This window comes from Monomorium pharaonis, chromosome 7 (genome assembly GCF_013373865.1).
Source record: "Monomorium pharaonis isolate MP-MQ-018 chromosome 7, ASM1337386v2, whole genome shotgun sequence".
In the NCBI taxonomy this organism is placed as follows: domain Eukaryota; kingdom Metazoa; phylum Arthropoda; class Insecta; order Hymenoptera; family Formicidae; genus Monomorium; species Monomorium pharaonis.
In genome coordinates, this window is record NC_050473.1 from 1,126,212 (window position 1) to 1,152,828 (window position 26,617).

The window sequence follows — 26,617 nt, forward strand, 5'->3', positions numbered from 1 at the left end:
ACTTTTGCAGCAAAAATAATTGACTGAGAGATTAACACTGACGGAGGAGGGGGGGGGGAGGAAAGGATCGGTCTTTTGTAGACGTTATATACATTGTAATCGCTTGCGGCAGAAACTCGCTTTAAGCGAGGCAGGTGAACAACACGTGTAACGTGCATGTCGCTCACGTAAACAACGTCGTAACGGCAAAAGAAGAAAAATGCCCGCTAGTTGTAATCGAGCGGCGGCGAGCTTCTTCGGGGAAAAAAAATTATTCACCATGCGATCACCATCGATCCTTTGTTATTAACCGCCTCCGTGCTATATTTAGCGGCGCGGTGTGTCTTTCCGAACCCCGTGTCTTTTTACTACAAAGCGTAATTGAGGCGCCGGTGAACAATAGGAAAGATCTTGAGAAGAGGAGAAATCGAGAATTGGGTTTGGAATTTTGACGATTCGAGAGGGGAAAGAGAAAGAGTTCATCCTGCATTTGGAATCGACGTGGAATGGCGATGCGATTGCTTATCTCGGGAGAAACTGACACTCGGCTATATATGCGCGTGTCATTAATTGCGACCAGTTGACATCAATTATGAAGGCATATGCTGGCACTGTGTCCCTAATGATGTAACCGAGCGGAATGCTTGAAAAATATTCGTACAGCTCGCATTTCGCAGGCTGACAAATGTCATATTTGACTCTGTACACGGTATGCGATATTTGCGTGTGGTCTAAGTTTTGTTAAAACTTAGCGAAAGAATTGTTCAAGCTGTAATATTAAAGAAAATATATAACTGATAATAAAATTATGTTGAGCGATAGGGACGCGATTATTTCAGCAGATGCAGAATCAACAAGTATCTCATTCATACTTCTAACGGTGAACAACGTGCAATTCTAGATAAACGGTCATTTCTCCAATTCGAGGAAAAAAAAAACATAATTTTTAAACAGAATTATTAAAACACTGGATTAAGAGCTTCGCATATTAATTTTACAATAGAAACCTGGGTTATGGCTTGACATAGAATAAATCTGTAGATTGCGAAACAAGTTTCTAATTCATCCTCTCTTCGGGATCATGTGGGTAATCAGCGAGTGTGTTTGCGCGACGGTTCATATTACGAAGTGAAATTTCACCTTGCTCCAGTCCGGGTTGACAGACTTAGCGTATCCGCAAGGTAAGAACCGTAAATGCCGTGTGTGCACGCGCATGTGTACACATCGCGTAGATAAGAGAGGCACAGAAGCGAAGATATATAAAAACCTAATAGCTGCTTGGCTCCCCCGACGCATGCTCCGTTACAGGGCCTGACTGTGGGGTGATATCCAGTCGGGTAACAGAGCTTCGTCTGGTCCGCGTCGATCATTACCTGACGGAGCGCAGAGCCCGTCGAGGACGCGACGGGAGAGAGGATGAGGGCTTACTCGTCTCTAACCGTGCTATCTTTATGCCCCGTTCGGCGTCGCGAGTACTGAGAAACACCGTCCCCGTGTTTCCACCCCGGGATCAAGAGAGCCAAGTCCATGTCTGGGAAGCGTCGACGAGTCCCCTGGATCCGGAGGATTCCGTCAGAGCGACCGGCTGTTTGTCTGGCTGGACAACGTCGGGTCCGGGGTATTGTCAGCGATTAAATAAACGCGGCCGACCCCGACTGTCGACTCGCCCTGGGCCTGCAGCCTTGGACGACCAGCGACCACGTCATCGGCATCCCCGGGATACCTGCACGCGCGTGTACGTTAGGGACCAGTGTGTGCTGTATATATGGTGTCGGTGTGCGTGCGTGCGCGGTGAAACAACACACACCACCTGTGGCACATCCGTCATCCGCCGTCGTATTTACGTTGCTGTCTCTCTGTCACGCGTATTGCGTTAATTGGAAATTCAGAAATGATACCGTTCGTCCAAGACAAAACCGTTTCAAATGCAGATTGGATGCTGGAATCGTAACCGGTGTAACTTCGGTGAGTTCTACCGACGTGCGAGCGTGCGAAATGGATTCGGTGTGGACAATAAATCGGATAGATGAAGGAATCACACACGCACGTAGATAGAATAATGTACGCATTTTTTTTTTCAAACATGGAAAGCAACTTAGAGCATTTGCTATCGTAACATCCAGAAATATATGCAATACAGTATATTTTAGAAATTTTGTTCAACATTAAATGTATTTTATAGTTAAAAATAATTACCAATTACTGTGAAATAATTATAAGATTATCCGTATCGTTCACCATCGGATTTTTATCTTTTATTAAATTACTTTAGTTATCACACTATATGCTTCTTACGCATAGAATTTTCCAAGGTAATTAAATGTTTGTGGCATATATAAATTTAAAAAATTTTCGCACAAGATGTTCTCGTTTGACTGAAAACAATTCTAATTGAAAAGGACTTAGGACGCGGGAATTGCCATCATCGATGACACTATGACCAATCAGATGTCCATATCATTCCATTCCACCACCAATATGGACGAACACGAGAGGAACTTGATGACAGGAACGTTGGAGCAGAGAAAAGAGGCCTTCAAGGAAGATGAGGAGCTTATGAGGGAAACCACGAAATTCATCAGCGAAGTGATAGAGACTGCCGCTACAGAAGCTTCGAAAAGAAAGCTTCAATCGGAGGTAAACGAACCCACATTTTATTATTTAATAAGAAAAATTTCACAATGACAAACGAAGATACATTAATTATTAATGACCATCTATTTATAGATATCGACAATATTTCCTTTTTGTGTTTCAGGGAGCTAACGCAGGTGAAGGTAAGTACACATCGATTTTACATTCTTACGACTCAAATATTATTCTAATTTACGGGATTGAAACATTCTCAATTAATTCGTGTCGGCTGTAACGAAGGAAAAGAAGCATATAAATGAAACGGTAAATATTTTACATTCTCGAGAGGTAGCAGAAGAAAAAGTAGGTAAAGAGTGTGCAAAAAGAGGCAGATAGTTCGATAAGTGTAGACGGCTAGATCGCTAGATAGAGATAATTAAAGAAATTAATTAGTGAATATATAGGTCAACAGATAATAATCAAATAAGCATAATAACTTACTCAACGGGAGATTTGAATCAGCTTAAGTACAAGTGTGCTTATGTTCGTCTAATATCTCGGTTGTTGGTAGTTGATATAAAAAGTCATTGTATAGAAAAGATTAACGAGACAAACAAATTAACGAGGCAAGCAAGATTTTATATAAATTAATCGTTTCAACGTGTTTGTTTTAAGTGCACGTATTATTAACTTGTTTTCTTTCACAATTTCTTCCTCACACGTTTTCTCGCGCCATCAATAGCAACGGAGATATTTCAGATGATTCAAAGTTGGGTGGGACACCCCGTAGAGCTACTTGCAAAGTAGAACGTCGCGCAATTATAATTATCTTTCGAGATTGATATTTATAACACATTGGCCATTCGTGTGTGTGTGTACAGGTAGTAGATTGAAGGGTGGCGATACCATCGCTGGCTGGAACAATCGAGCGCGTGGATTCTGCAATCGTATTCTGAATGCGCTTTGCCCGTGCTTCACTAACCATGGTAAATCGTAGAGCGAGTCATGTAGTGACGCCACGCTATTGTCAGCCTCCTTTACAAACAAGTAGTTTTGCATCGCGCGATCATCGTCATATCGCATCACCATCGATCAGACTGCAGATATCCTTCCATATATCACCTACCAGGTAGATGAAGAACGAATCGATCAATTCGAGTCGGTCTCTGTGAAGGAGATTCCTTTTAATTCCTTCGCTAATTAGCGAAGAATGATATGGTCTTGGTTGTTGTATCAATTGAGCTATTAACTCTCGTACGAAACAATAGCCGATTGCCGTCGAATCGTTCGATACTAATCATTCGATAAATCATTATTCTGATTACTCGTTTCGATCCGATCCTTTGATGTAAATGTTTACGGCACGTAATTTGTCATCAGAATGTTCTGATCAATGATGTTTCGTCGCGACACTCGCGAAATCTTTCAATTGTCACGTCACCTATCTCACCATAAACATTTTAATCAGCCAGCAGATCCGTAGCAATCCGGTATGTTTCATCATCGAGTAGTAAAATCAACTGGAAACGGCAGCTTGCAGTCGAAACAGACTACAGACTGAGACTATAGAGAGCGGAAGTTAATTGAGGTTTAAAAAAAAAAAAGGAGAAGTACTTTATTTTCGAGCGCAAGCGAGCTGGGCGTTTTCAGAGTGCATGCTAGTTTTGCATCCCGATAAGCGGCGCGGAAACGAGGAGATAATGACCGCGCCGGTACCACTTGCATGCTAAAAGTATTTAGAAGATGTGGCAAGTAAATTGGATTGGATACACAATAGATATGTATTCTTTTCCCTTAGAACTGTTCACCTGGACTCCGTACCGGTATCGCTTCACAAGACCGTAACTGTTCGATGACACCTCGGATTTTCCGTTCCGTCGTGCAAGCTTGCCACGAACAAAGAGGCAAAAATTAGAATTAAGTTCTTTCCACTGTCAATTCGTATATTCGCGTCTTTCGTGCGAATCAATTGAAGACGTCGTCATTTTTATTCTGAAAAAAAAAAATTGCCGCGGCTTTCTTAATCTTGATCTGAAGTAGAACCACACTTGAGGAAGGTATATAATATCAATCGCGTGTAAACAATGAAGACTACTACACGGCATGCAAATCGTCGTTGTCGATATATGCCCTGATTAATCTTCCTGGTGTCCCGTAAAGAAAGACGAGCGTTTAATCTGCTGTGGCTGCTGTGCAGCCGAGCGCGAAGGAAGCTACATTAGTGTTCAATGGAATAGGTAATTATAGCTATAATTGGAAGTGGCTCGATTGCTTTATTTTGGAGCAAATAGCATCGCATTGTGAGGAGCAGCTTAATAATAAAATGTGGCAATAGTCAGTTTACTATGTCGTTTAACTTTGGGATAAATGTCATTTTTATGCCTTTCGATTTTATAAGTTTTTCAAACGAGCACCTTGGCAATAATGCCGCGTGACAAATGGTTCCTCTCGTATTCTCTGTAATATATTGAACTTTTGTTTTGATCTAACATAAAAATTTTATATACAATTAAACAAAATATGTTTTAATTTCAATGTTTTTACAATTTCCTCTGCAAAGTTAACAAAGTGAATAAACTATATGTATAAACTAATTTTCTACTATACAAAAGTTGAAAGATTAAATATTGAAATTTATGAATGACAAAATGTAAAGAAGTAAGAAAAAGATATGACGACGCCGTCGCCAACGAAGCTTGGCTATGGGATAAATAAAATTTAGCATATTGAATATTTTAAATTGGTAAAAAGATTATATCCTGTGAGATATTTTAACTACTTGATTATAATTTGTTGAATATATCTGGAAAGGATACACGAATACGATATGATTTTCAATTAACCGGTTATATCTGTTCAAGTTTAAAGCATAGCAATAATGCATGTGAATATAACTAGGAAATCTGTATCAAATTGTACATTTTACGTGTGTTATGTGTCATAGAACATCAAATAAGAGAATTAGTCAAACATATCGTGCTTCGTGATGTCGTCAATATTAGTTTTGGCTCGAAAATGTTCAAAGAGGATTTCGTTATAGATAAGCAAGGTAACGCTATTGCTTGTTGGGCACAAGAGAATCGGATCAATACCGTTGGTATGGAACTATCAACACATGTATATCATTATCAGAAATGTAGATGTGTGTGAGTAGTATTATCATATTTATTTTACTCTTCTCGAATTTGTAAGAGCTCATTAAGGCTGTGGAAAAAATTACTTGTGCGCGGTTTGCGTCGTACGTAATAGAGAAATTAATCGGTTGAAAAAATAAATTTCAATAATTAAGCAACTATGTTCTTAGAGCGCTGTGTTATCCATACTCATATTGAATGTACCTGTGTCAACATTATATAAGATGTTAGATATAATTGTATAATTATTATACATCGTTACACAGGGTTTTCTCCAAGAAAATATACGTGATATACACGTGACAGTGGCTTCATTCGCAGCGGAATTCAAAATTGAATTTCTCTCAATAAATATTTAAACTGGTTTATATATTCTGATTTCATAAACAATTGATTTGACAAAAAATTGAGGCAAGCTTCCTTAACATTTGGTTTTTTTTTGGAGTATTATGGGCTCACTCTCTGCCAAGAGAAAAATTCGATACAAATCGTTTGCGATTTATCCCTGTGTAACGTTCCTACTGCGTACGTAAAACGGTGATGGCTATATTTCGACGTTGAAACATTGGCGGAACATCGGGAAGGTGTTGGAAAGAAAATCAATATATCCACGCGGTCCTCGTTTTGGCCACGAATCGCCGTTGTGCCGCCTACATATTTTCATTGGCAAAAGCTAACAGGAGCGAGTGCTTTTCCCCCTTTAAAGCATCGCCTTTTCGCTCTTAATCGTTCTACGTGTGCATATTTTAATTCCGATCATAGTATGCAAAGGGCATGCTAGGAGGTTGCGGGGGTCCAATATTGTTTATTTTTTTGCACACATACGCGCGCGCGCACATATACTACACATACACACATACACAAGCAGATTGTCCCTGATAATTTGCGGAACTGAATTCTCGTTCGCATATTTCTGGAACAGAGAAAGACTACGCAAAAGAAGTACTTACTCCACATTGCCTATCTAGATGTATAGAGGGATCAACAGTGTACTATGTATATCAGAGACGAGTGACAATCAAATGTGTATGAATTGTCGTGATATATGTACATATAGAGATATATAGATATATATATATATATATACGTTATATGTATAAATACAGATATATAAAATTTAATATTATCGCGATAAACTTTGTATTTTGCGTTACCGGAACACCCAATATATAAAGGAAATGTATTATATTGCATTGTTATCTTTACATCTCCGATAGACCGTGAATTCTCAGGCTAGCGGTCATTGATAGATATCACACTACCGGATACGTATCATCGACAGACTTACTGCACTTATGAAAGTATTATTCTGAAAACGATGTCACGCATATAAATACACAATAAATATTTATGTTAAAAGAAACAGCGATCTGTCATTTTTTTATTGCACAAATATATCCCTCAATCCTCATTTTTTGATTATACATTTCTCTGAACAGATTTTTGTTTCTGCACTGTTTCTGCTTGTTTCTAATTATTCCTTGCGTTATTATTGTTAAAAATAGATATATCAAATACGAGTTACGTTACAATTGACGTATCATGTCTCCATGTTATCGCGACTGCTATGGTAACGCAAACCTTGCAAGACGGTGAGTCAGGTGAGTGTAATCGTCAAGAAGAGAGGTTGAGTCACTCATTTTATAATTTCCTATCTAAATCATACGATTAATGAGTAATCTTTAATTTATATTAGTGTAATAGTAAAAAAGATGTAAAGACTTAATTACACGATGGAGAATTCGGGTTGTATACAAGAGAAGGATGAATCTCAAGAAAAAGAAGAAGCCACGGAACAAGATAAAACTGACAAAGAAATTGACATTAATAAATCGAAACTGCGCACAGGATTGACTAAGCGAATCGCGGAGCCACTCGACAGAAAATCTCGAGAGAAAAAGCATTGCGACTGGATAAAATCCACTTCCGACACGTACTGTCCAAAAACCAAACTTTTAAAAAGTTATCACGTACATCAAAAGACGTATGACAGATTAAAAAAATACATTAAAGATGAATCGAGGCTTTCCGATTTACCACAAGAATATGAAACTTTGTCGAGGTAAGTCACCGGCAGTTCGTAAAATATATCGCATTGCAGAATATCGCCTGCTGCAAAATATAACATTATACGCTTTGACATGTGAATAAATATTTTCGTATGTTTATTCGACGTAAACTATAAATGAAATTTCGTTTAAAAACTCTGTTAAATAAATTTAAAGGAGCACGATGCCGAAGAAAAAGAAAAAAGACATTGTTTCCCCTAAGGATGATTATTATATGTCGCTATGCCGGCGGAGAGCCGAATTTCGTACGCATCTGATCAGGAAGATCAAAGGGCTGGTGAGACACGGCGAAAGTTGGCGCGAGGGCAAAATGGAAATTTGCAGCGACTATGCAAAAGAGCGGACGGCTTTAGACGACGATAGCGTTTGCGGACGAACGGCGGCAATTGGGGGCGACGTCGATATCTGGCTCACAGAGGAAGACAAGAATCTGTTGAGGTATTATTACTACATTCTTCATGAGGTTGACGACACTCACGCAGGCACCTTAGATTCTGACACGTTAAAGAAGATCACGAGCATGGTGCCCGCTGAATGGCAGAAGAGACACAACAAGTGCTTCAATCAATTGATACGGGAATTAAAAAGTGACTATGTTACGAATATGAAAAAATCCATCGTGGACTTTGTGCTGCAGGAACCTTTCGACGAGGCATTCTGCGCTACGGTAAGCATAATTGTCCACAATAAGGGGAGATAAAGTATTATTTTGCGCGCAATATAAAATTTTTTTGGACGTCCGATGTTGGCTCGGCGGCGTTCGACAGAATGCCTTTTCGTCGATAATGCCCGACGGTCGCTTTTCACACTCGATTGCTTTTGCACTTACACATTGTGCACATTGTAGCCGTTGCCCTCCCGGGGAATCACCGAATTGTTGTCGCCCGAGCACAGTGCTAAATACCAAAAAATAAGAGCAAAATTGGAGAGAAGATCGATCATCGTGTATCACCCGTGCATACACAAAACTTTGGACCACTGGTATCGCGAGTATGGGTTAGTGAATTAAAGTGGCACATAGCATCGGAATATTTTTAAATATGAAATGATTCTTGGTCCGGTATAATTTCGTAATTCGTAGAGAGTCCAAACAAGTAGACAAACGAAAGCTGACATCGTACGGGCAGTCGTATGACTTTTCGAAATTCGATTCGATATTCTCAAGAATCCTTGGAGATACGAGCGATAATCTTCTCAAACGGTGGCTGCCAAAGATCCACAATATTTTACTCGCGGTGAGAAATTCATTTTATTATTCAGGTAAAAAGTATTTTCATCGAAGTTAATTCAGGATTGATATCTAAATCTTCAGGCATCGAAGAAAGGAAATTTGCCACCGGTGAATGACCCGCGATATAATAGATTCTTCAATTGTCTTGCCTACGTCATGGAAGATCAATTGCGAGACTTGTGCTTGCGTTCGATGGAAGATTACATTTATTATCTCGTAGACGTCGGTGTAAGTATAAGTCTTATAAGCCCAGTAAAAATTTGATTTTAATATACTTCGGCCGAATATATTAAATACAATTATCTTGAACAGTACACAAATTGCGGCTTTAATATAGAGGTTGTGGTACGAAACACGTCCGTCATGTTTGATCCCACATTTAAAGTATTTACGAATGGACTTATAACGCTGTTGAATTCTCTTTACGATGCTGTAACAACATTACCGCGAGCGGAGATAAAACTTGAAACGAGCGGAGACAGTAGTTTTCCTGAATTGCTTACGGTACATATTTCTTATTAATATTGAATCGTTCGAGAAATATCGTATAATGTTTTAAACATTTATATTGTAAAATTATTAAACAAAGTTTATAAAAAAAACCTTCTAAATTATTATTTAAATAATTATTGCACTTAATATATCAGAAATTATTAATAATATTATATTATTATTAATTATTAAATGTTTCTGTAGCCAGTAATTTCTTCGAGCCTTCTTGAGCAATATGCAAACGTCATATCAAATTTAATTCAGCAATATAAAACTGATCCGGAAAAGCAACTGCACGAGTTCGATAAATACATCAGATTGATAAACGAAGCGGATGTCAAATACGTTCGGGATTTTTTGAAGACACAACCACCTAATCCATATCAGAAATATTGCGAACTCGTTGATTATTATGATCGATTGAGCAAAAATATTCCGCTAGAGTTTCATTGGACATCTTTTACCGATCTCTTTGAAGTTCGCCGACATCATATTATAAGGCATCTCGCTTCTACAGCTGCTCAACTCAAAGACGAATTGATTTCAAGAATGGTTGCCGATTATCAACAAAAAGTTCGAGCGTATGTTTCCGATCAAGTTTTACATTTGAATATAACTGCAGTTTTAAAAAGTTAAATAATTTCATTAATAATAATTCTTAATTATCAGTATAGGAGATGTTTATCAAAACATCGCAGATCAAGCATTAAGTATACCGCTCAATACGTCAGAACTCATGAAACTGCAAGCTTTTATACATAAATCTGAAACAGAGACTGTTTTTGAATTAGAGACTCGATTAAAAGAAGTAATGAAATATATCATATTTTTATCAGATTATCACCATTTAACACCGGTCGAATTGAAGAGCAATAATTTTGCTTTTCATTGGTGAGTGTATCTAAACTATATTAATTTAATTTGCAATAAAATTTGTTCTGCAACGTAACATAATATACTTAAATCGTACTAGTTAACCAATACTAGTAATAACAAAGAATCGTTTAATTAATCTATAGCTCATATTTAAAAACTGAATAATGTTTGATGTTCACATTTAATTTTCTTGACATTTTTGCATACTCAGGTATCATACAATGTCTGAAATTTTCGAAAAGCATCGAGAGATAATTGCAAGTAAAACGGGCGAGTATCAAGCAACACTCAAAGATAGAATCGAAAAATTTGAACAGGATCTTCAGATTTATGAAAAATATTGCAATGAGTTGCAATACTGGGGAAATATCGAAGAGATACAACGATACAAAAAGAAAGCAACGAGTCTCGATAAAAAATTGATTGCTGCTATGGATACAATCGTAGAATTCAACGACGAGGAGAGATTATTCGGTTGGGAGATGTCACAATATCCCTTAAGAAAAAAGGTAATAAAATAGTTCAATTTCACTGATTCACATTTATCTGTACGTTAAAAAATTTTTTTTAATCTAATGTATAATTATAGAAATTATCACACGCTCAAAGCGTTTATTTAAATCAAAAACTCAATGTCTTACATTTACATTTTCTATCTCGCATTTCCATTCTTTTTCTAAAAGCAATAAAATTATTTTGATTGATAAGTAGATAGCCGATAAATTGGCACCCTATAAAAAATTCTATGACATTGCCTGCGAATTTTTAACTAACTACGAAAACTGGATCGAAGCTATGATAGGCTCATACGATCCCGAAGAGATCGAGAACGAAACGGGCGTTGCATATCGCTTGATATTTAAATTAGAAAAGACTTTTCAAGAACCCGCAGTGAAGAAATTAGCAGAAATCGTAAGAATGAAAATTGAAGATTTTAAAGAGCATATGCCGGTGATACTGACTCTTGGCAATCCTTCCCTGAAAAGTCGTCATTGGGAGCAGGTTTCGGAAATTGTTGGGTTTCCGATAAAAGTCGATCAATACATGACGTTGGCCAAGGTAAAGGCAAACCTAGATTTGCCATTGGCTATAGATCGTAATCTTATTTACGTTCGCAGATTCTCGACTACGGTCTAGGCGACTACGTCGTGAAATTTGATGTCATATCCGAAGCGGCCACTAAAGAGGGTAATTTGGAAAGGGCTTTATTCAAAATGTATTCCGATTGGGCGGATATCGCGTTTATCGTCAATCTTTATCGCGACACCGGCACATATGTCATTGCCAGTGTGGAAGAGATACAGTTGTTGCTCGACGATCATCTAACAAAAGCACAAACTATGAAAAATTCTCTTTATATAAAGCCCTTTGAGAAAGAAACCCTGTAGGTTTACTTTATTAACTTCTTAGAGAAAAAGATTTTAATTTCTTTAATCAGTTTTATTGCTTTAATTTGTCAAATCAAATTTATGGCCATTATCTCCTTTGCTATCAGAGAATGGGAAGCCAAATTACTATTGTTACAAGATATTATGGATTATTGGCTCAAGGTTCAAGCGACGTGGATGTATCTTGAACCAATCTTCTCATCGCCCGATATACAGCAACAGATGCCAGAGGAGAATCGACGCTTTACCGCCGTAGATAAAGTTCGTAATTACTCTCAATGTGAATTCTCGTGTTACCGCTTATACGCAATGTACACTGCGCTTCAATGATTCGTTCCATTTTCCTACTGAGTTTACATAGGATATGTCACATATTCTATATAAATTCGCTAAGGGAATGGAACGAATCATTGACGTGTAGTGTACACTTAGTCCTAAAAAAAGCGGTGCACTCAAAATGTGAGAAAAATTTAGGTCATATTCGAAACTTTGTGAAAAATAGTCGTGGAAATACAAACCAAAAAGCATTTTGAAAGCTTAAACTCTCTAGTTTTTTAATCTTTCGATTAAAAACTTTGAGTTTTGCAACATGACCACTTGTTCTTAAGACAAAGGACAAAAATAAATGTTTAAAAATTTGCATCAAATTTGAACGTGTCCATGGGCTAAAATAAATTTTTTTTATTTAATCTGATAAAAGATTTTTGTAAATTGAACTCTTCTTTTTAATTTGCTTTTTTCAATTTTTCCTACGACCATTTTTTATTGAGTTATAAATGATTAAAGAAAAAACGGCATTTGAAATCTCGTGATACGCTTTGCTAATGCTAACGGTATAATAAAGATCCCATAATTAATCATAAAATGGTGCCATGTTTTAAGAATAAAAGAAAATTTGTAATTTTTTACTTTTAAAATAATTTTTCTTTTAATCCCTTACACCTCGGCCAACATTGCCGCGCAGAAAAAAAAACATATTTCAAGTCCTAGAACATACGGAAAAAATATTCCAAGCCCTGGATAATTTAAGGATACTTTTAACTTAAAGAAAACGTGGACACCTTTAAAGTTCTACGATTATTTTAAAAGTAGCGTCAAATTTCCAAAATAAAGAAAAATATGGAATTTTTACAGTTAGCTTTAAGGTGGTTTTCAAACAACAAGACATTTTTTTATCAAATAAGCAAATAAAGGATCCCAAAGTAGAGGTTTTTAGCTTTTCAAATCTGTCATCATAATTTCTATGCGACCATTTTGGCATTTTTGACCAAGTTACAAGCGTTTAAATTTAAAATGCCATTTTTTCATTGATTGTTCATAACTCAGTAAAAAATGGTTGTAGGAAAAATTGAAAAAAAGCAAATTAAAGAGAAGAGTTTAATTTATAAAAATCTTTTATCAGATTAGGTAAAAAAAAAAATTATTTCAGCCTATAGACACATTCTTAATTTGATGCTATTTTTTTAACATTTTTCTTTTGTGCTTTGTCTTAAGAAAAAATGGTCATGTTATAATTAAAACTCAAAGTTTTCAATCAAAAGATTAAAAAACTAGAGAGTTTAAGGTTTCAAATGCTTTTTGGTTTATATTTCCACGACCATTTTTCTAAGATACAATAATTTGAATATGACCTAAATTTTTCTTACATTTTGAGTGTACCACTTTTTGAGGGATTAAGTGTTCATAGACATGTTCAAATTTTAAATAATTTAAATTTTAAATTATGCGCAAAATAGATCTGGAGGGAACTTATGACAATCGTTGCGGTTAATCCAGCAGTCATGATCGTCGTCAATATCGACAAGATGCTGGACCGTTTGAAAAAATGTACCCACTTACTTGAGTTGGTGCAAAAAGGACTTGCCGCTTATTTAGAGAAAAAGAGGCTTTTCTTTCCGCGATTTTTCTTCCTCTCTAACGACGAACTTTTAGAAATCTTGTCCGAGACAAAGGATCCTACGCGGTACGCTTTATTATTTTTAATTTAAATATCATACATATTTAACCGTCCACGTATATAAGTCTATATTTTAATTATTATCGCAGTGTACAGCCGCATTTGAAAAAGTGCTTCGAGGGCATTGCAAAATTAAATTTCACCGATGCCATGGAAGCCACAGCTATGATGTCATCTGAAGAGGAGCAGATTATTCTCGAGGACATAATCGATACGACTGCTGCACGAGGACAAGTGGAAAAGTGGCTCCTTGAACTTGAAACTGATATGAAAAAAAGCGTAAAGGCTCAGGTCAATTGGAATCGATAACAATCTCAAATTATATCAGTCCTTACGTGGAATCGTTAATTGATTTGATCTTCCTCTAGGTGATACGAGCCAGAAATGCTTTCCCGACTAAAGCTAGGAGTAAATGGGCTCTGGAATGGCCGGGGCAGACCGTCCTCTGCATTAGCAAACTATATTGGACGGCAGATGTTACCAATAAGCTTCCGGAGGGCTCCGAAAGTTTAAGAAATTACGTGGAAACGTGCACATATGAACTTAATGAAATCGTCACGATCATCCGCGGGAAATTGTCAACGCAAAATCGAACGACTTTAGGTAGATGTTCTGTTTGCTAAGAATTCAGTTATATGTTAATCCGGGATTTATTATTTATTTCCTTTTTCTTCTTTCTATTTGCAGAAGCATTAGTAACCCTAGATGTTCATAGTCGTGATGTATTGGTGCAGCTATGTGAGCAACTTGTAAATCAAATCACTGATTTTAAGTGGCTTTGCCAATTGAGATACTATTGGCTAGTGAGTAGATTCAGATATGCGATTCTTTTTAGTTTTGTCGTAATTTACATTTTCGTTTGTTATTTTATATATTAACTGCAATATCGTCAATAATAAGATTTATGCTTCTGCCTTGTAGGACGAGAATTTGTACACGATGATGATAAACTCTAAGCTAGGGTATGCATACGAGTATCTAGGCAATACGTCGCGATTAGTGATAACGCCACTCACCGATCGATGCTATCGCACCTTGTTCGGTGCTCTCAACCAGCATCTCGGTGGCGCTCCGGAAGGACCCGCAGGGACAGGAAAGACCGAGACTACCAAAGACTTGGCGAAAGCAGTCGCCAAGCAATGCGTCGTATTCAATTGCTCGGAGGGACTAGATTATATCGCCCTTGGCAAATTTTTCAAAGTACAAACTAGAAACATTGGATCTCAGATACACAAACACAATTCTATGTCAAGCTGAAGTTTAAATTATGTTTTTTTTTTTTCAAATTCAAGTAATATATATATTTTTTACTAAACTTCTGCATGGTACTATTTGAAAAATATTTATTTCAATTTAGTAAATTTTTTGTTCAGTGTAGACACTAAAAGCAGTATGCCCTTTATGTAACAAATATATTCTTTTATTTCTAAATTTTATTATATGAAATATCAACAAATTCCTCAGGGATTAGCTAGCACGGGTGCGTGGTCTTGTTTCGACGAGTTCAACCGCATTGATCTAGAAGTGCTGTCAGTAGTAGCGCAACAGATACTGATTATTCAACGAGCTATACAGGCAGGGAAGGAGATCTTGGTATTCGAGGAAACCGAATTGAAGCTAGACCGTACTTGTGCGGTATTTACCACGATGAATCCGGGATACGCTGGCAGAACAGAGTTGCCGGACAATTTGAAAGCTTTATTCCGACCGGTGGCTATGATGGTAAGCTCAGAGACGAGCTTTGAAGAACAAAAAATGCTACATCTTCCCGTGTAATGACGTTGTATTAATTTTATCGGCATTCAATAGGTGCCGGATTACGCCTTAATATCGGAGAACATTCTGTACTCATATGGATTTTACAATGCCAGGCCTCTGTCCGTTAAAATAGTTATGGCTTATAAATTATGCTCGGAGCAACTGTCCAGCCAAAATCATTACGACTACGGTATGCGAGCGGTGAAGTCTGTCTTAATAGCGGCGGGACACTTGAAATTGAAGTATCCGGAAGAAAACGAGGATATTTTAATCCTGCGCAGTATCAAGGACGTGAATTTGCCAAAGTTCCTTAGCGAAGATATACCGCTGTTTCACGTACGTCTATGCATTTATGCGTGAAAGGAAGGATCGTGAGGAACATATCATTTTAGGGTATCGTCTCGGATCTCTTTCCAAACGTGCAACTTCCTGAGCCGGACTATGTGCACTTGAACGCGTCCGCACGTAAAGCGTGCGCCGATGCGAACATTCAGTGCGTGCCGGTGTTTTTAGAGAAAATCCAGCAAATATACGAGATGATGTTGGTCAGGCATGGATTCATGATCGTCGGGTATCCCTTCGCCGGCAAGACTACGGCCTACAGGATGCTAGCTGACGCACTCGAAATTTGCGAAAAAAATGTGAGCACTCCAAAAGTTAATTGTTACACTAAAGCGACCCGTCGAAGGATGATAGAGTGATTATATAAGTCGATTAAATTCAATGTCTATTTTGCAAAACAGAATTTAATAAACGAGCGCAAGGTGGAGATAACGGTGATCAATCCGAAGGCGATAACTCTGGGACAGTTGTACGGGCAATTCGATCCAGCGTCCCACGAATGGAACGATGGTATTTTGGCTATTAGCTATCGGGCTTTTGCAACTTCAACGAATGACAATCGAAAGTGGTTGGTCTTCGATGGCCCAATAGACTCGTTCTGGATAGAGAGTATGAACACCGTTCTTGACGACAACAAAAAGTTGTGCCTGATGAGCGGGGAGATTATTCAGCTAGCGCCGACGACTAATTTGATATTCGAGCCATTGGATCTGGAAGCTGCTTCACCAGCCACTGTATCTCGCTGCGGTAAATAGAATCTTTAATGATAATAAGTAAGCTAAACGTTTGAAATCGGATGATTGATGAATTGTACGAAATAGGAATGATTTATATGGAGCCTGGGGCGTTGGGATGGGAGCCCTTATTAAATTCTTGGATAGCCAAATTACCAGAAGTGATAGATGAATGGCTACGAGTCTTCCTGTACGAATCGCTATTCCTTAGGTTTTGTAAACCCCTTTTTCATCTTTTACGCCGGTGCAATGTAAAGGTAAATCGTTTGTTCTTTTCATAAATAAAATTATGTAACGGGATATTGTTCACGTTTTTTTTACACTTTATTAATTTGCAGGAAATATGTCCAATGCCTGATTCAAATCTCTTACGATCCGTCACTTATCTCATGGATTGTTTCTTAGATGATTATTATAATGAAGAAGTAGTAAAAAATATAAGCGAACTTGATCTTCGAGCACAGATAGAAGTTGGAATTGAATAATCAAATGCCTATTAATTTTTTTAAAATTGCAATAAAATAACTTTAAATATTTATGCAGGGTTCGTTTTTCTTCTCGTGCATCTGGGCAATGGGAGGCACTTTGGAAGCCAAATGTAGAGAACCATTTAGCATTCTATTCCATGGGCTTCTGGAAAGAGAATTTCCACTTGCACTAATGAACACATTTCAGTTACAAGAATCGGTTCCGCCACCTTTAAAACCCTACATATTTATTATGCCGAAGCACAATCTGGTATTCGATTACAGATTTATTAAGGAGGTAAATGCGAAGATTTATTTGCCTAGTTTAAACATCCAGATTAAAAAAAAAAGTATTTCGATCTCTTAAGAAGACGTTTTATTTTGCAAAATTTTAACCTGCTAAGTTTGCTTGTTACTTCTCTTTATCAGGGCAAAGGAAAGTGGAAATTATGGTCGGACGAGTTAATGTTGGCGCCGCCGATTCCCCGCGATATTCCTGTCAATCAAATAATCGTGCCAACCGTAGAAACGATACGGTACACGGCGCTTTTTCAGATGCTGGTACAACACGAGAAGCCGGTGCTCTTTGTAGGTCCGACAGGCACCGGAAAATCGGTGTACATAATAGATTTCTTATTGAAGAAGAACAACGCCGCGGTGAATAAGCCCTTACTGATTACCTTTTCCGCACAAACCACTGCTAATCAGACGCAAGATATTATTCTGAGCAAGTTAGATCGCAGGCGTAAGGGCGTTTATGGCCCTCCTATAGGTAAACGATGGATCGTCTTTGTCGATGACGTCTCGATGCCGCTGAAAGAAACGTTTGGGGCACAACCGCCTATAGAATTATTACGACAATGGTTGGATCATTGGCAATGGTAAAATATCACAAATTGTTTATCGTTACTGATGCTAATATCTATTCTTTTTTTATTTATAATTTTATGAAGATATTTTAACATATTTTAACTTCTGAGTGAAATATTACATAATTTAGTTCCAGTAAAATATTTCAAGTTTTCATTAAGTTTTTACTGTCAGGTACGATAGAAGGGAAGAGGCATTAATAAAATTGATCGAGATTCAACTAATGTGCGCAATGTCTCCACCAGTCGCCGGCAAAGACGTTACACCGCGATTTAAACGACACTTCGTCGTTCTGGCAATATCTGAATTCGAGGATGACGTTATGATCACGATATTTAGTAAGATTGTTCTGTGGCATCTCGATACGAGGTCAGTTAAAAAAAGAATAAAAATATTTAATAACAGTGTATATATTCAGAAAATACATTATAAATTCATCCCGAGAAAATATCTTGTTTTCTAAAGATCCAGTAGTCTATAATATATGTATACATTTCTTTGCGTATTTTCTAGGGGTTTTAGCAAAGAATTTGATCCATGCATCGATCAAATTGTTCTAGCAACATTAGACATATACAAAGAGAGTTTGTGCAATCTACTACCGACACCTGCGAAATCCCATTACATGTTTAATCTTCGTGATTTTTCTAAAGTTATCCAGGTTGGAGAGCATTTTATTGTTCATTCTGTCATTAACCTGTTTCATCATTTTCAAGAAAAATTGTCTATCAATTGTTATAATTATCATGCAGGGAGTGCTTTTATCAGTCCCGGAAACTATGCCTGCACTTTCGAATATGAAACGATTATGGGTTCACGAGATACTGCGTGTATTTGGTGATCGTTTAATCGATGAAGTCAACGTCAATTGGCTGATACAGCAAATAAGTGTGACATTGAAGACCCGTATGGAAGTCTCATTGGATGATCTCTTCAAAGATCTGCTTCCAGAGAAAAAGCAATATATAAAAAAAGTGAGATTTTTATCATTTTATTAACTAATAAAAAATAATTAATTAAGCCTTGACGTCTCATATTCTTGCGTGTCTGTTGCAGATCACCATGAACGAATTGCGAAATCTGATATTTTGCGATTTTGCCAAAGTGGACATTCGATTGTATCAAGAAGTTAGTGATCTAGAACAATTGCGAGAGATCGTGGAAACCTATCTTTCCGAGTATAATTCGATGACAAAGAAGCCTATGAATCTGGTGTTGTTTCGGTAAGTTTGTCCTATGTATTTGGCAAGTGTATTAATTAAAACACTCGATCTTGTTCTCTAAATTCAACGTCAATGTGAAGGTACGCGATCGAGCATCTATCGAGGATAGCCCGTATCATCAAGCAACCACGAAGTCATGCTCTTCTCGTCGGAGTCGGTGGTTCTGGAAGGCAGTCTTTAACCAGATTGGCATCGCACATTTGCGACTACGACGTGTTTCAGGTCGAACTTACGCAACAATACGGCCAGCGCGAGTGGTACGAGGATATTAAAACCATCCTGAGAAAAGTCACCGCTACCGAATTGCACTCGACTTTTCTCTTCAGCGACACGCAGATTAAGGAGGAAACCTTTTTGGAAGATATCAGCAATATGCTTAATTCAGGAGAAGTAAATAACATAAATATTATTCTTATGATACTCTTATCCGCTTTGTTCCTTCATCAGTTTATATGTTTGTGCTTGTCAATAATAAAAAAAATATGTAATTTTGATTTTGATTTAGGTTCCTAACATATTCACGACCGATGAGAAGGTTGAGATATGCGAGAAAATGCGACTGATTGATCGACAACGAGAACGAGCGTTACAAACGGACGGTAGCCCTGCGGCGCTCTTTAATCTGTTCGTACAAATCTGTCGCGATCAGTTACATATTGTTGTCACTATGTCTCCCATCGGCGACGCTTTTAGAAATCGAATTAGGAAATTCCCGGCTTTAGTTAATTGTTGCACCATAGATTGGCTTCAGGTATCATTAAATAAAATTACAAAATTTTATCAATAATATTGTTCAACAAGATATATAAAAAATGATGTTGTTACACAATTAATTTCACCGTTTAAGCCATGGCCTGAAGATGCGCTGTTGGCTGTCGCGACCAAATTCTTGTCTACGGTCGAACTTACAGATCACGAAAGAAAAGTCGGTATTGACATGTGTCAAGTCTTCCACGTATCCACGCAAAAATTAAGTAGCGAATTCTTGATTCGTTTGAATAGGCGCAATTATGTGACGCCTACGTCTTATCTCGAAATGATCAAGACTTTTCAGACCTTACTCGACAAAAAGCGTGGGTAGGTACAACTCGATTTTTCCATTTAACTTTCTTCCTTATTTTTTTGAAAAATTTTTTATGTTACAGAGAAGTACTGCACACTAAGGCTCGATATGAGGGTGGCCTAGGACAATTAGACAGCACGCAGCATCAGGTCACAGAAATGCAGAATACGTTAAAGCTACTGCAACCAAAATTGATTGCGGCTACGCAGGATATCCAGCGGATGCTGGCTGACGTAGAAAAAGAAAGTCAGGAAGTCGCCGAGTTTGAGAAAGTGGTCAAAGTCGATGAAACCGCGGCTGAAGTAAGATCATACAATACCTGCTGATATATCACGGACGTTAAAATATTAATGTATTATATTGTTAATTTAATAACATGTTGTTGACACCGAATGTAAAATACAAAATTTAACAAAATTGTGTTCTTACATAAAATTATTATCGTATAGGTAATCGCAAATGAAGCTGCAGTGATAAGAGCCGAATGCGATGCTGATTTGGCCGAAGCTATGCCTATATTGAATCGAGCCCAAGAAGCGTTGAACACGTTAACATTGGCAGATATCGCGATAGTTAAAGCAATGAAGCATCCGCCATATGGCGTGAAACTCATTGTGGAGAGTGTTTGCGTTCTCAAGGTATAAGGCATCGCGCAATGAAAAATGTGTATTGTCATTCGCAAAAAATATAGCTTTAATATTTCGAATTATATTATTTCGGCGCATTTTAATCATTTTAATCATTGCAGCAAATAAAACCAGAAAGAGTGCTGACAAAGGAGGGCGCCTACACCGATGATTATTGGAAGGCCGCCTTGAGGATGCTCAGCGACGTTAAATTTTTAGACTCGCTACTTAATTTTGATAAGGACAACATACCAGAAAAGGTAATAGAAACAATACGAAAAGAGTATCTGACCAATCCGGCCTTCGATCCAGAGAAGATCAAGAAAGTGTCGACAGCCTGCGAAGGATTATGTCGTTGGGTTATCGCAATGTCCGAGTACGATATAATCGCGAAGATAGTTGCTCCTAAAAAACGAGCTCTGGCGCGAGCCGAGGCTGTTTATAATGATGCTGTAGAAAAGTTAAACATGAAGAGAGAACAATTGCGCCAAGTGCAGGTACGCATTGTGAATATCCGTGAAAATTATAACGATAAATCAAGTTTAACTTAAAAAAAAAATTTTTTTTAATTAAAAAGAATATATATAATGAATATCTTATATTTAAAAAATTAATTTAAAAAATTCACTATTAGAAAAAGTTATTGGATCTTCAAGAAACTCTAAACAAAAGGAAAGTGGAATTTCAAGTGATGTCGGATCAGGTGGCGGATTGTGAGATGAAGTTAAAGCGAGCCGAAGATCTCATTGGGGGTTTAGGCGGAGAATATACACGTTGGTCTCAAACTGCAGAGGAACTGGGCGACAAGTGAGATCTGGTTCAAAGCGGATTTTTATTTTTCATTATTAGAATCAAATTTTCACATTAAATTTGATTTTTCCTGCCCCCCCCCCCCCATAGATATTATCGGTTAACGGGAGATGTGCTAATCGCTTCCGGCATAGTGGCTTACTTGGGCCCGTTTACCATGCCATTTCGTGTGCAGCAGATAAGCGAATGGGTACAACTGTGTTCGGATATGCAAATGATTTGCACCTACGATTTCTATCTGCGTGACGTACTCGGCGATCCCGTTTTGATTAGATCTTGGAACATCGCCGGGTTGCCCGCCGATGCATTTTCTATCGACAACGGAATTATCGTTACGTAAGTTAAGTGTAATTCAAGTAACATGACATGTATGTGTCGCATAATACCGTTTTGTTTTTTAATTTTTTTTTTTAGAAATGCCAGAAGGTGGCCTCTGATGATAGATCCACAAGGCCAAGCTAATAAATGGATAAGAAATATGGAGAGAAGAAACAATATAAGCATTATTCGATTGAGCCAACTTGATTACGTGAGGGTCTTGGAAAACGCGATACAATTTGGACAACCGGTATTGTTGGAAAACATAGAAGAGGAATTAGACGCCATTCTTGAACCGATACTTCTCAAACAGACGTTCAAGCATGCTGGTGCATTATGTATAAAGTTGGGCGATGCCGTGGTAGAATATAATAATAGTTTTAGGTAGGCGCCGCATCAAATTAATTCATACAAAATATTTTATATCTTAAGTTACGCAAGAAAAAGCTTATTAGTGCAATATATCTTTATTAACAAATTTTGTTACTTATTATTATGGAAAAAAATGTATTAATTTCATTTGTTAAAAATAATTTGGTTGGACTGTAGATTACTTTTCCATGACAAACTGAGTTACAAGAATATATAATTAGGAAACTTAAAATAAAATATCCTTCTATGCAATATATAATAATGTTAATTATAACACATTGACGTGTATGCAGGCTTTACATCACGACTAAGTTAAGAAATCCTCATTATTTGCCGGAAATAACTGTAAGAGTAACTCTGTTGAATTTCATGATAACACCGAGTGGTCTGGAAGATCAGTTGCTCGGTATTGTAGTCGCGAGGGAAAGACCCGACTTGGAATCGGAAAAGAATGTTTTGATTGTGCAAAGTGCCGCGAACAAAAAGTACGTTCTTTCATACATTTCCGTTTGATGCGTTTCATTTATATAATTTTTTTTTTTTACTTTATCTAATAGGATGTTGAAGGAGACAGAAGATAAAATTTTAGAGGTACTCTCCGTAGCGAAAGGTAATATTTTGGAGGACGAGGAAGCTATCGACATTTTAATGGTGTCTAAGAATTTGAGCGACGATATTCAGGTGAAGCAAGCGGCCACGGAAGCTACAGAAAGATCGATCGACGCTGCGAGATCACAATATCAACCCATCGCGGCCTATTCGACCATACTTTTCTTCACGATAGGTAAATCAATCATGGAAGATCGATAATATGAAAATCGTTAATACATTTTTAAATCGAATTATTCTTTTCACAGCGTCTCTAGCTAACATAGATCCAATGTATCAATATTCATTGATATGGTTTGTGAATCTTTTTAATATGGCTATCGATAACACGGAACCAACCGATAAAATCGAACAACGTTTGAAGGACCTGACTAAATACTTTACATATTCCCTTTACGTTAACATCTGCAGATCTCTATTTGAAAAGGATAAACTATTGTTCACGCTACTTCTCGTTTTCAATCTGCGCGAAACAAGGGATACCCCGGAAACTGCGAGTCAATGGTTGTTTCTGTTAACCGGCGGAATAGGTTTGGAGAATCCGTACGCTAATCCTACCGAGTGGCTGCTCGTCAAACATTGGGATGAACTGTGCAGGCTGGATAACGTCAAAGGATTCGAAGTAAATTTTTATATAATCGATCAGAAAATTGATATTTATAGCAAATGTACTTATCAATTGTGTAGGGGATCAGAGAATCATTCTCCAAAGCTGTTGACGAGTGGAAGAAGATATTCGACTCGAGAGAACCGCAGAAAGAGGTTTTCCCAGCACCCTACAATAACTTGAATTTATTCGAACGATTGATAATTCTACGATGTATCCGTCCCGATAAAATTATCCCAGCGGTACAATTGCTCGTGGAAGGTAAAAAAGACAAGTAAATATTAATTGAAGAAATTGGATGGACATCAATGATTACGATCATCGGGATATTGTAGAACAACTGGGCGCGCAATACATGGAAGTACCACCTTTCGACTTGGTATCCTCTTTCGCGGATTCCAACTGTTGTATTCCATTGATATTCGTCCTGACTCCCGGTGCCGATCCGGCACAAACCTTATTGACGTTTGCCGATGAACAAGGCTACGGCGCGGAACGACTTTTTTATTTATCGCTCGGTCAAGGTAAGTGTTTGCCAATGAAAATCTGTCGTGTGAAATTGACCCTGTCATTATCCCAGGGCAAGGACCAATAGCGGAAGGATTAATAAAGGACGGTGTGTTGCACGGTAACTGGGTGGTATTGCAAAACTGTCATCTGGCCAAGAGCTGGATGCCAACTTTGGAGAAGATATGCGAAGGCCTGATACCCGATGTGATTCACCCTGACTTCCGATTATGGTTGACTAGTTATCCGGCGGAACACTTTCCCATATCAGTTCTCCAGAACGGCATTAAGATTACGAACGAGCCACCTAAAGGACTCAGGGCTAACGTTTTGAGATCCTATGCGAGTGATCCGATCAGTAATTCGGAGTTCTTCGAGGGTTGCGTTCAGAGCGAGTACTTTAAGAAGCTTTTGTACTCGTTATGCTTCTTCCATGCTATCGTACAAGAGAGACGGAAGTTCGGCCCGATCGGGTGGAACATTCCGTATGAATTCAACGAAACCGATCTGAGGATTAGTGCTATGCAATTAAAAATGTTCCTGGATGATTACAAGGATGTGCAATTCGACGCTTTAATGTATCTCACGGGTGAATGCAACTATGGAGGCAGAGTTACAGACGAATGGGATCGTAGAACATTAAATACTATCTTATCGAAGTTCTATTGTCCGTGAGTATTAGCGAATTAATTGTATAACTTTTATCAATCGATCAAGAAATCACGTATATTTTTAATCAGGGAACTATTGGCCGATGAAATATATTACTTTGACACATCGTCTACTATTTATTACTGTCCAATCGCCAGAGAATACGAAGAATATGTTGCATACACGAGGAAACTTCCGATAATTACAGAACCCAGTGTATTTGGCATGAATGACAATGCTGACATTCTTAAAGATCAGCGAGATACAGACCTGCTATTCACTTCGTTGCTACTCACTCAGGTAACTTTTATTTTCAAGAAAACAACGATAATTATTATATACATATAATTAATATTATCATTAATTATTATATACATATATAATATATATATTATCATTGTTTTCTTGATTTTGTCAAACATCATTCAGGATCGGACGGTATGTAGTCATGTAATATACAAAAACTATTAAAATTTTAATTTATGATTAGTTACACACTAATCATTAATAAATTTTAACATATATAAAATTATAAAATATTATGTATCTTATGAAATTATCTTTTTTGTATTATTGCTCAACCTTAGGATCTTTGGAAAATTGAGGTATGTCATATCGTTTTCCGAACTTATGACCGAATCTTATGCATAAATTAAAAAAAAAATCTTAGCCTGTATTCTCTTCCTGAGCGTGAGATGAAAGCTTGATTGAACCAAGACTTGAGTAAAAGTAATGCTCTGTTATATTTTTCCCTAGGAAGCTGTTAAATCCGGTGTGAGACAGACCTCAGACGATGAGATAGTTTATGATGTCGCGACAGAAATCTTGAGCAAGCTTCCAAACGATTATGATCTCAATGCAGCACTTGTTAAATATCCTACGTTATACAGTCAAAGCATGAACACTGTATTAGTGCAAGAGATGGATAGATTTAACAAATTATTACGCTGTATCAGGAATAGCCTTATCAATGTACAAAAAGCCATTAAAGGTATATATATATACACTCAAAGAAAGAAAAGTTATATTATACACAGTGATATTTCAATTAATTTAAATTATCAAATTAATCTTTTAATTATTTAATATATTCTAAAGGCTATTATAATGAAAATAATAATACATCTTAAAATTATATTAATGTATATTGCAATATTGCAGGTTTGATCATAATGTCCTTCGAGCTTGAAGATATTTATGAAGCAATCTTAACTAGCAAATTACCTCGTTTGTGGAAAACAAATTCTTACCCCTCCTTAAAACCCTTGGGCAGTTATATCAATGACTTTTTACAACGTTTGGCATTTTTACAGGTAATTATAAGTGTACTATTTTAGTTTTTTCTGAAATATTTTGACGTACATATAAATTTATCGTTATTTAGAAATGGTATGAAAAGGGACCACCGATTACATTCTGGTTATCTGGATTTTATTTCACACAAGCGTTTCTAACTGGGATACTGCAAAATTATGCGCGAAAGTATCAGATCCCTATAGATCTTCTCGCGTTTGATTTCAAAATTTTGAAAGAAACTGTCTTCACAATCGCGCCCGAGGATGGTGTCTACATTTATGGATTATTTTTGGACGGCGCAAGATTCGATATAATGAAAATGTGCATAGAGGAAAGCTTTCCTAAAGTACTTTATGACAATGTCCCATTTGTAAGTAGATTTTATTTTCCAAAAAAAGGTTTACAGATCAATAGCAAAACTTACCTTTTCGCGATATTTCCAGCTGATGTTGATACCGATGAAGAGGCAGGATATCGAAGAAAGACGATCATACGTTTGTCCGCTCTATAAAACTAGTGAACGTCGCGGAGTATTATCCACCACTGGCCACTCCACAAATTTCGTTATAGCTATACGATTGCCCACAGAGAAGCCACCTGAACATTGGATTATAAGAGGAGCAGCTTTGCTTTGTCAACTCAGTGAATAAAATAAATCAACGTA

The 26,617-nt window shown here is 37.3% G+C and overlaps 2 protein-coding genes across 4 annotated transcripts; both read left to right on the top strand.

The window, feature by feature from the left end:
- The first annotated feature begins 1,801 nt into the window (after positions 1-1,801).
- On the top strand, positions 1,802-7,046 carry LOC105828956. 3 transcript variants are annotated; one of them, XM_012667556.3, is made up of 5 exons: positions 1,802-2,040; positions 2,379-2,616; positions 2,738-2,756; positions 3,435-3,539; positions 4,352-7,046. In XM_012667556.3, exons 2-5 carry the CDS (start codon positions 2,416-2,418, stop codon positions 4,396-4,398), a joined length of 372 nt encoding a protein of 123 aa, XP_012523010.1. In that variant the 5' UTR covers positions 1,802-2,040; positions 2,379-2,415; the 3' UTR covers positions 4,399-7,046. The 3 variants fall into 3 exon arrangements, with proteins under 3 accessions (XP_012523010.1, XP_012523008.1, XP_036145304.1); XM_012667554.3 differs by having other exon boundaries at positions 1,807-1,944; XM_036289411.1 differs by lacking the exon at positions 1,802-2,040 and adding an exon at positions 2,047-2,291.
- A 152-nt stretch (positions 7,047-7,198) lies between these two features.
- On the top strand, positions 7,199-26,603 carry LOC105828954 (dynein heavy chain 7, axonemal). The gene is made up of 51 exons (XM_012667552.3): positions 7,199-7,749; positions 7,913-8,423; positions 8,604-8,752; positions 8,838-8,991; positions 9,069-9,215; positions 9,300-9,491; positions 9,684-10,060; positions 10,149-10,370; positions 10,567-10,864; positions 11,067-11,414; positions 11,474-11,739; positions 11,851-12,004; positions 13,480-13,706; positions 13,790-13,991; positions 14,069-14,303; positions 14,388-14,503; positions 14,622-14,900; positions 15,165-15,422; positions 15,510-15,794; positions 15,851-16,099; positions 16,202-16,547; positions 16,622-16,791; positions 16,873-17,004; positions 17,078-17,299; positions 17,431-17,882; positions 18,046-18,240; positions 18,385-18,532; positions 18,624-18,845; positions 18,928-19,094; positions 19,175-19,484; positions 19,600-19,845; positions 19,942-20,171; positions 20,240-20,459; positions 20,607-20,795; positions 20,906-21,280; positions 21,418-21,590; positions 21,684-21,929; positions 22,008-22,295; positions 22,577-22,768; positions 22,841-23,067; positions 23,141-23,514; positions 23,580-23,760; positions 23,835-24,023; positions 24,080-24,677; positions 24,747-24,957; positions 25,087-25,095; positions 25,245-25,262; positions 25,414-25,648; positions 25,819-25,970; positions 26,042-26,323; positions 26,397-26,603. Exons 1-51 carry the CDS (start codon positions 7,421-7,423, stop codon positions 26,601-26,603), a joined length of 12,204 nt encoding a protein of 4,067 aa, XP_012523006.2. The 5' UTR covers positions 7,199-7,420.
- Positions 26,604-26,617: the final 14 nt, after the last annotated feature.

Coding starts and splice junctions, on each gene's coding strand:
- LOC105828954 (XM_012667552.3), top strand. CDS start 7,421: ATGGAGAATTCGGGTTGTATACAAGAGAAGGATGAATCTCAAGAAAAA. Junction 15,795..15,850: donor AAGATATACCGCTGTTTCAC/GTACGTCTATGC, acceptor ATATCATTTTAG/GGTATCGTCTCGGATCTCTT. Junction 19,846..19,941: donor GCACCATAGATTGGCTTCAG/GTATCATTAAAT, acceptor TCACCGTTTAAG/CCATGGCCTGAAGATGCGCT.
- LOC105828956 (XM_012667556.3), top strand. CDS start 2,416: ATGACCAATCAGATGTCCATATCATTCCATTCCACCACCAATATGGAC. Junction 3,540..4,351: donor CCCGTGCTTCACTAACCATG/GTAAATCGTAGA, acceptor CTTTTCCCTTAG/AACTGTTCACCTGGACTCCG.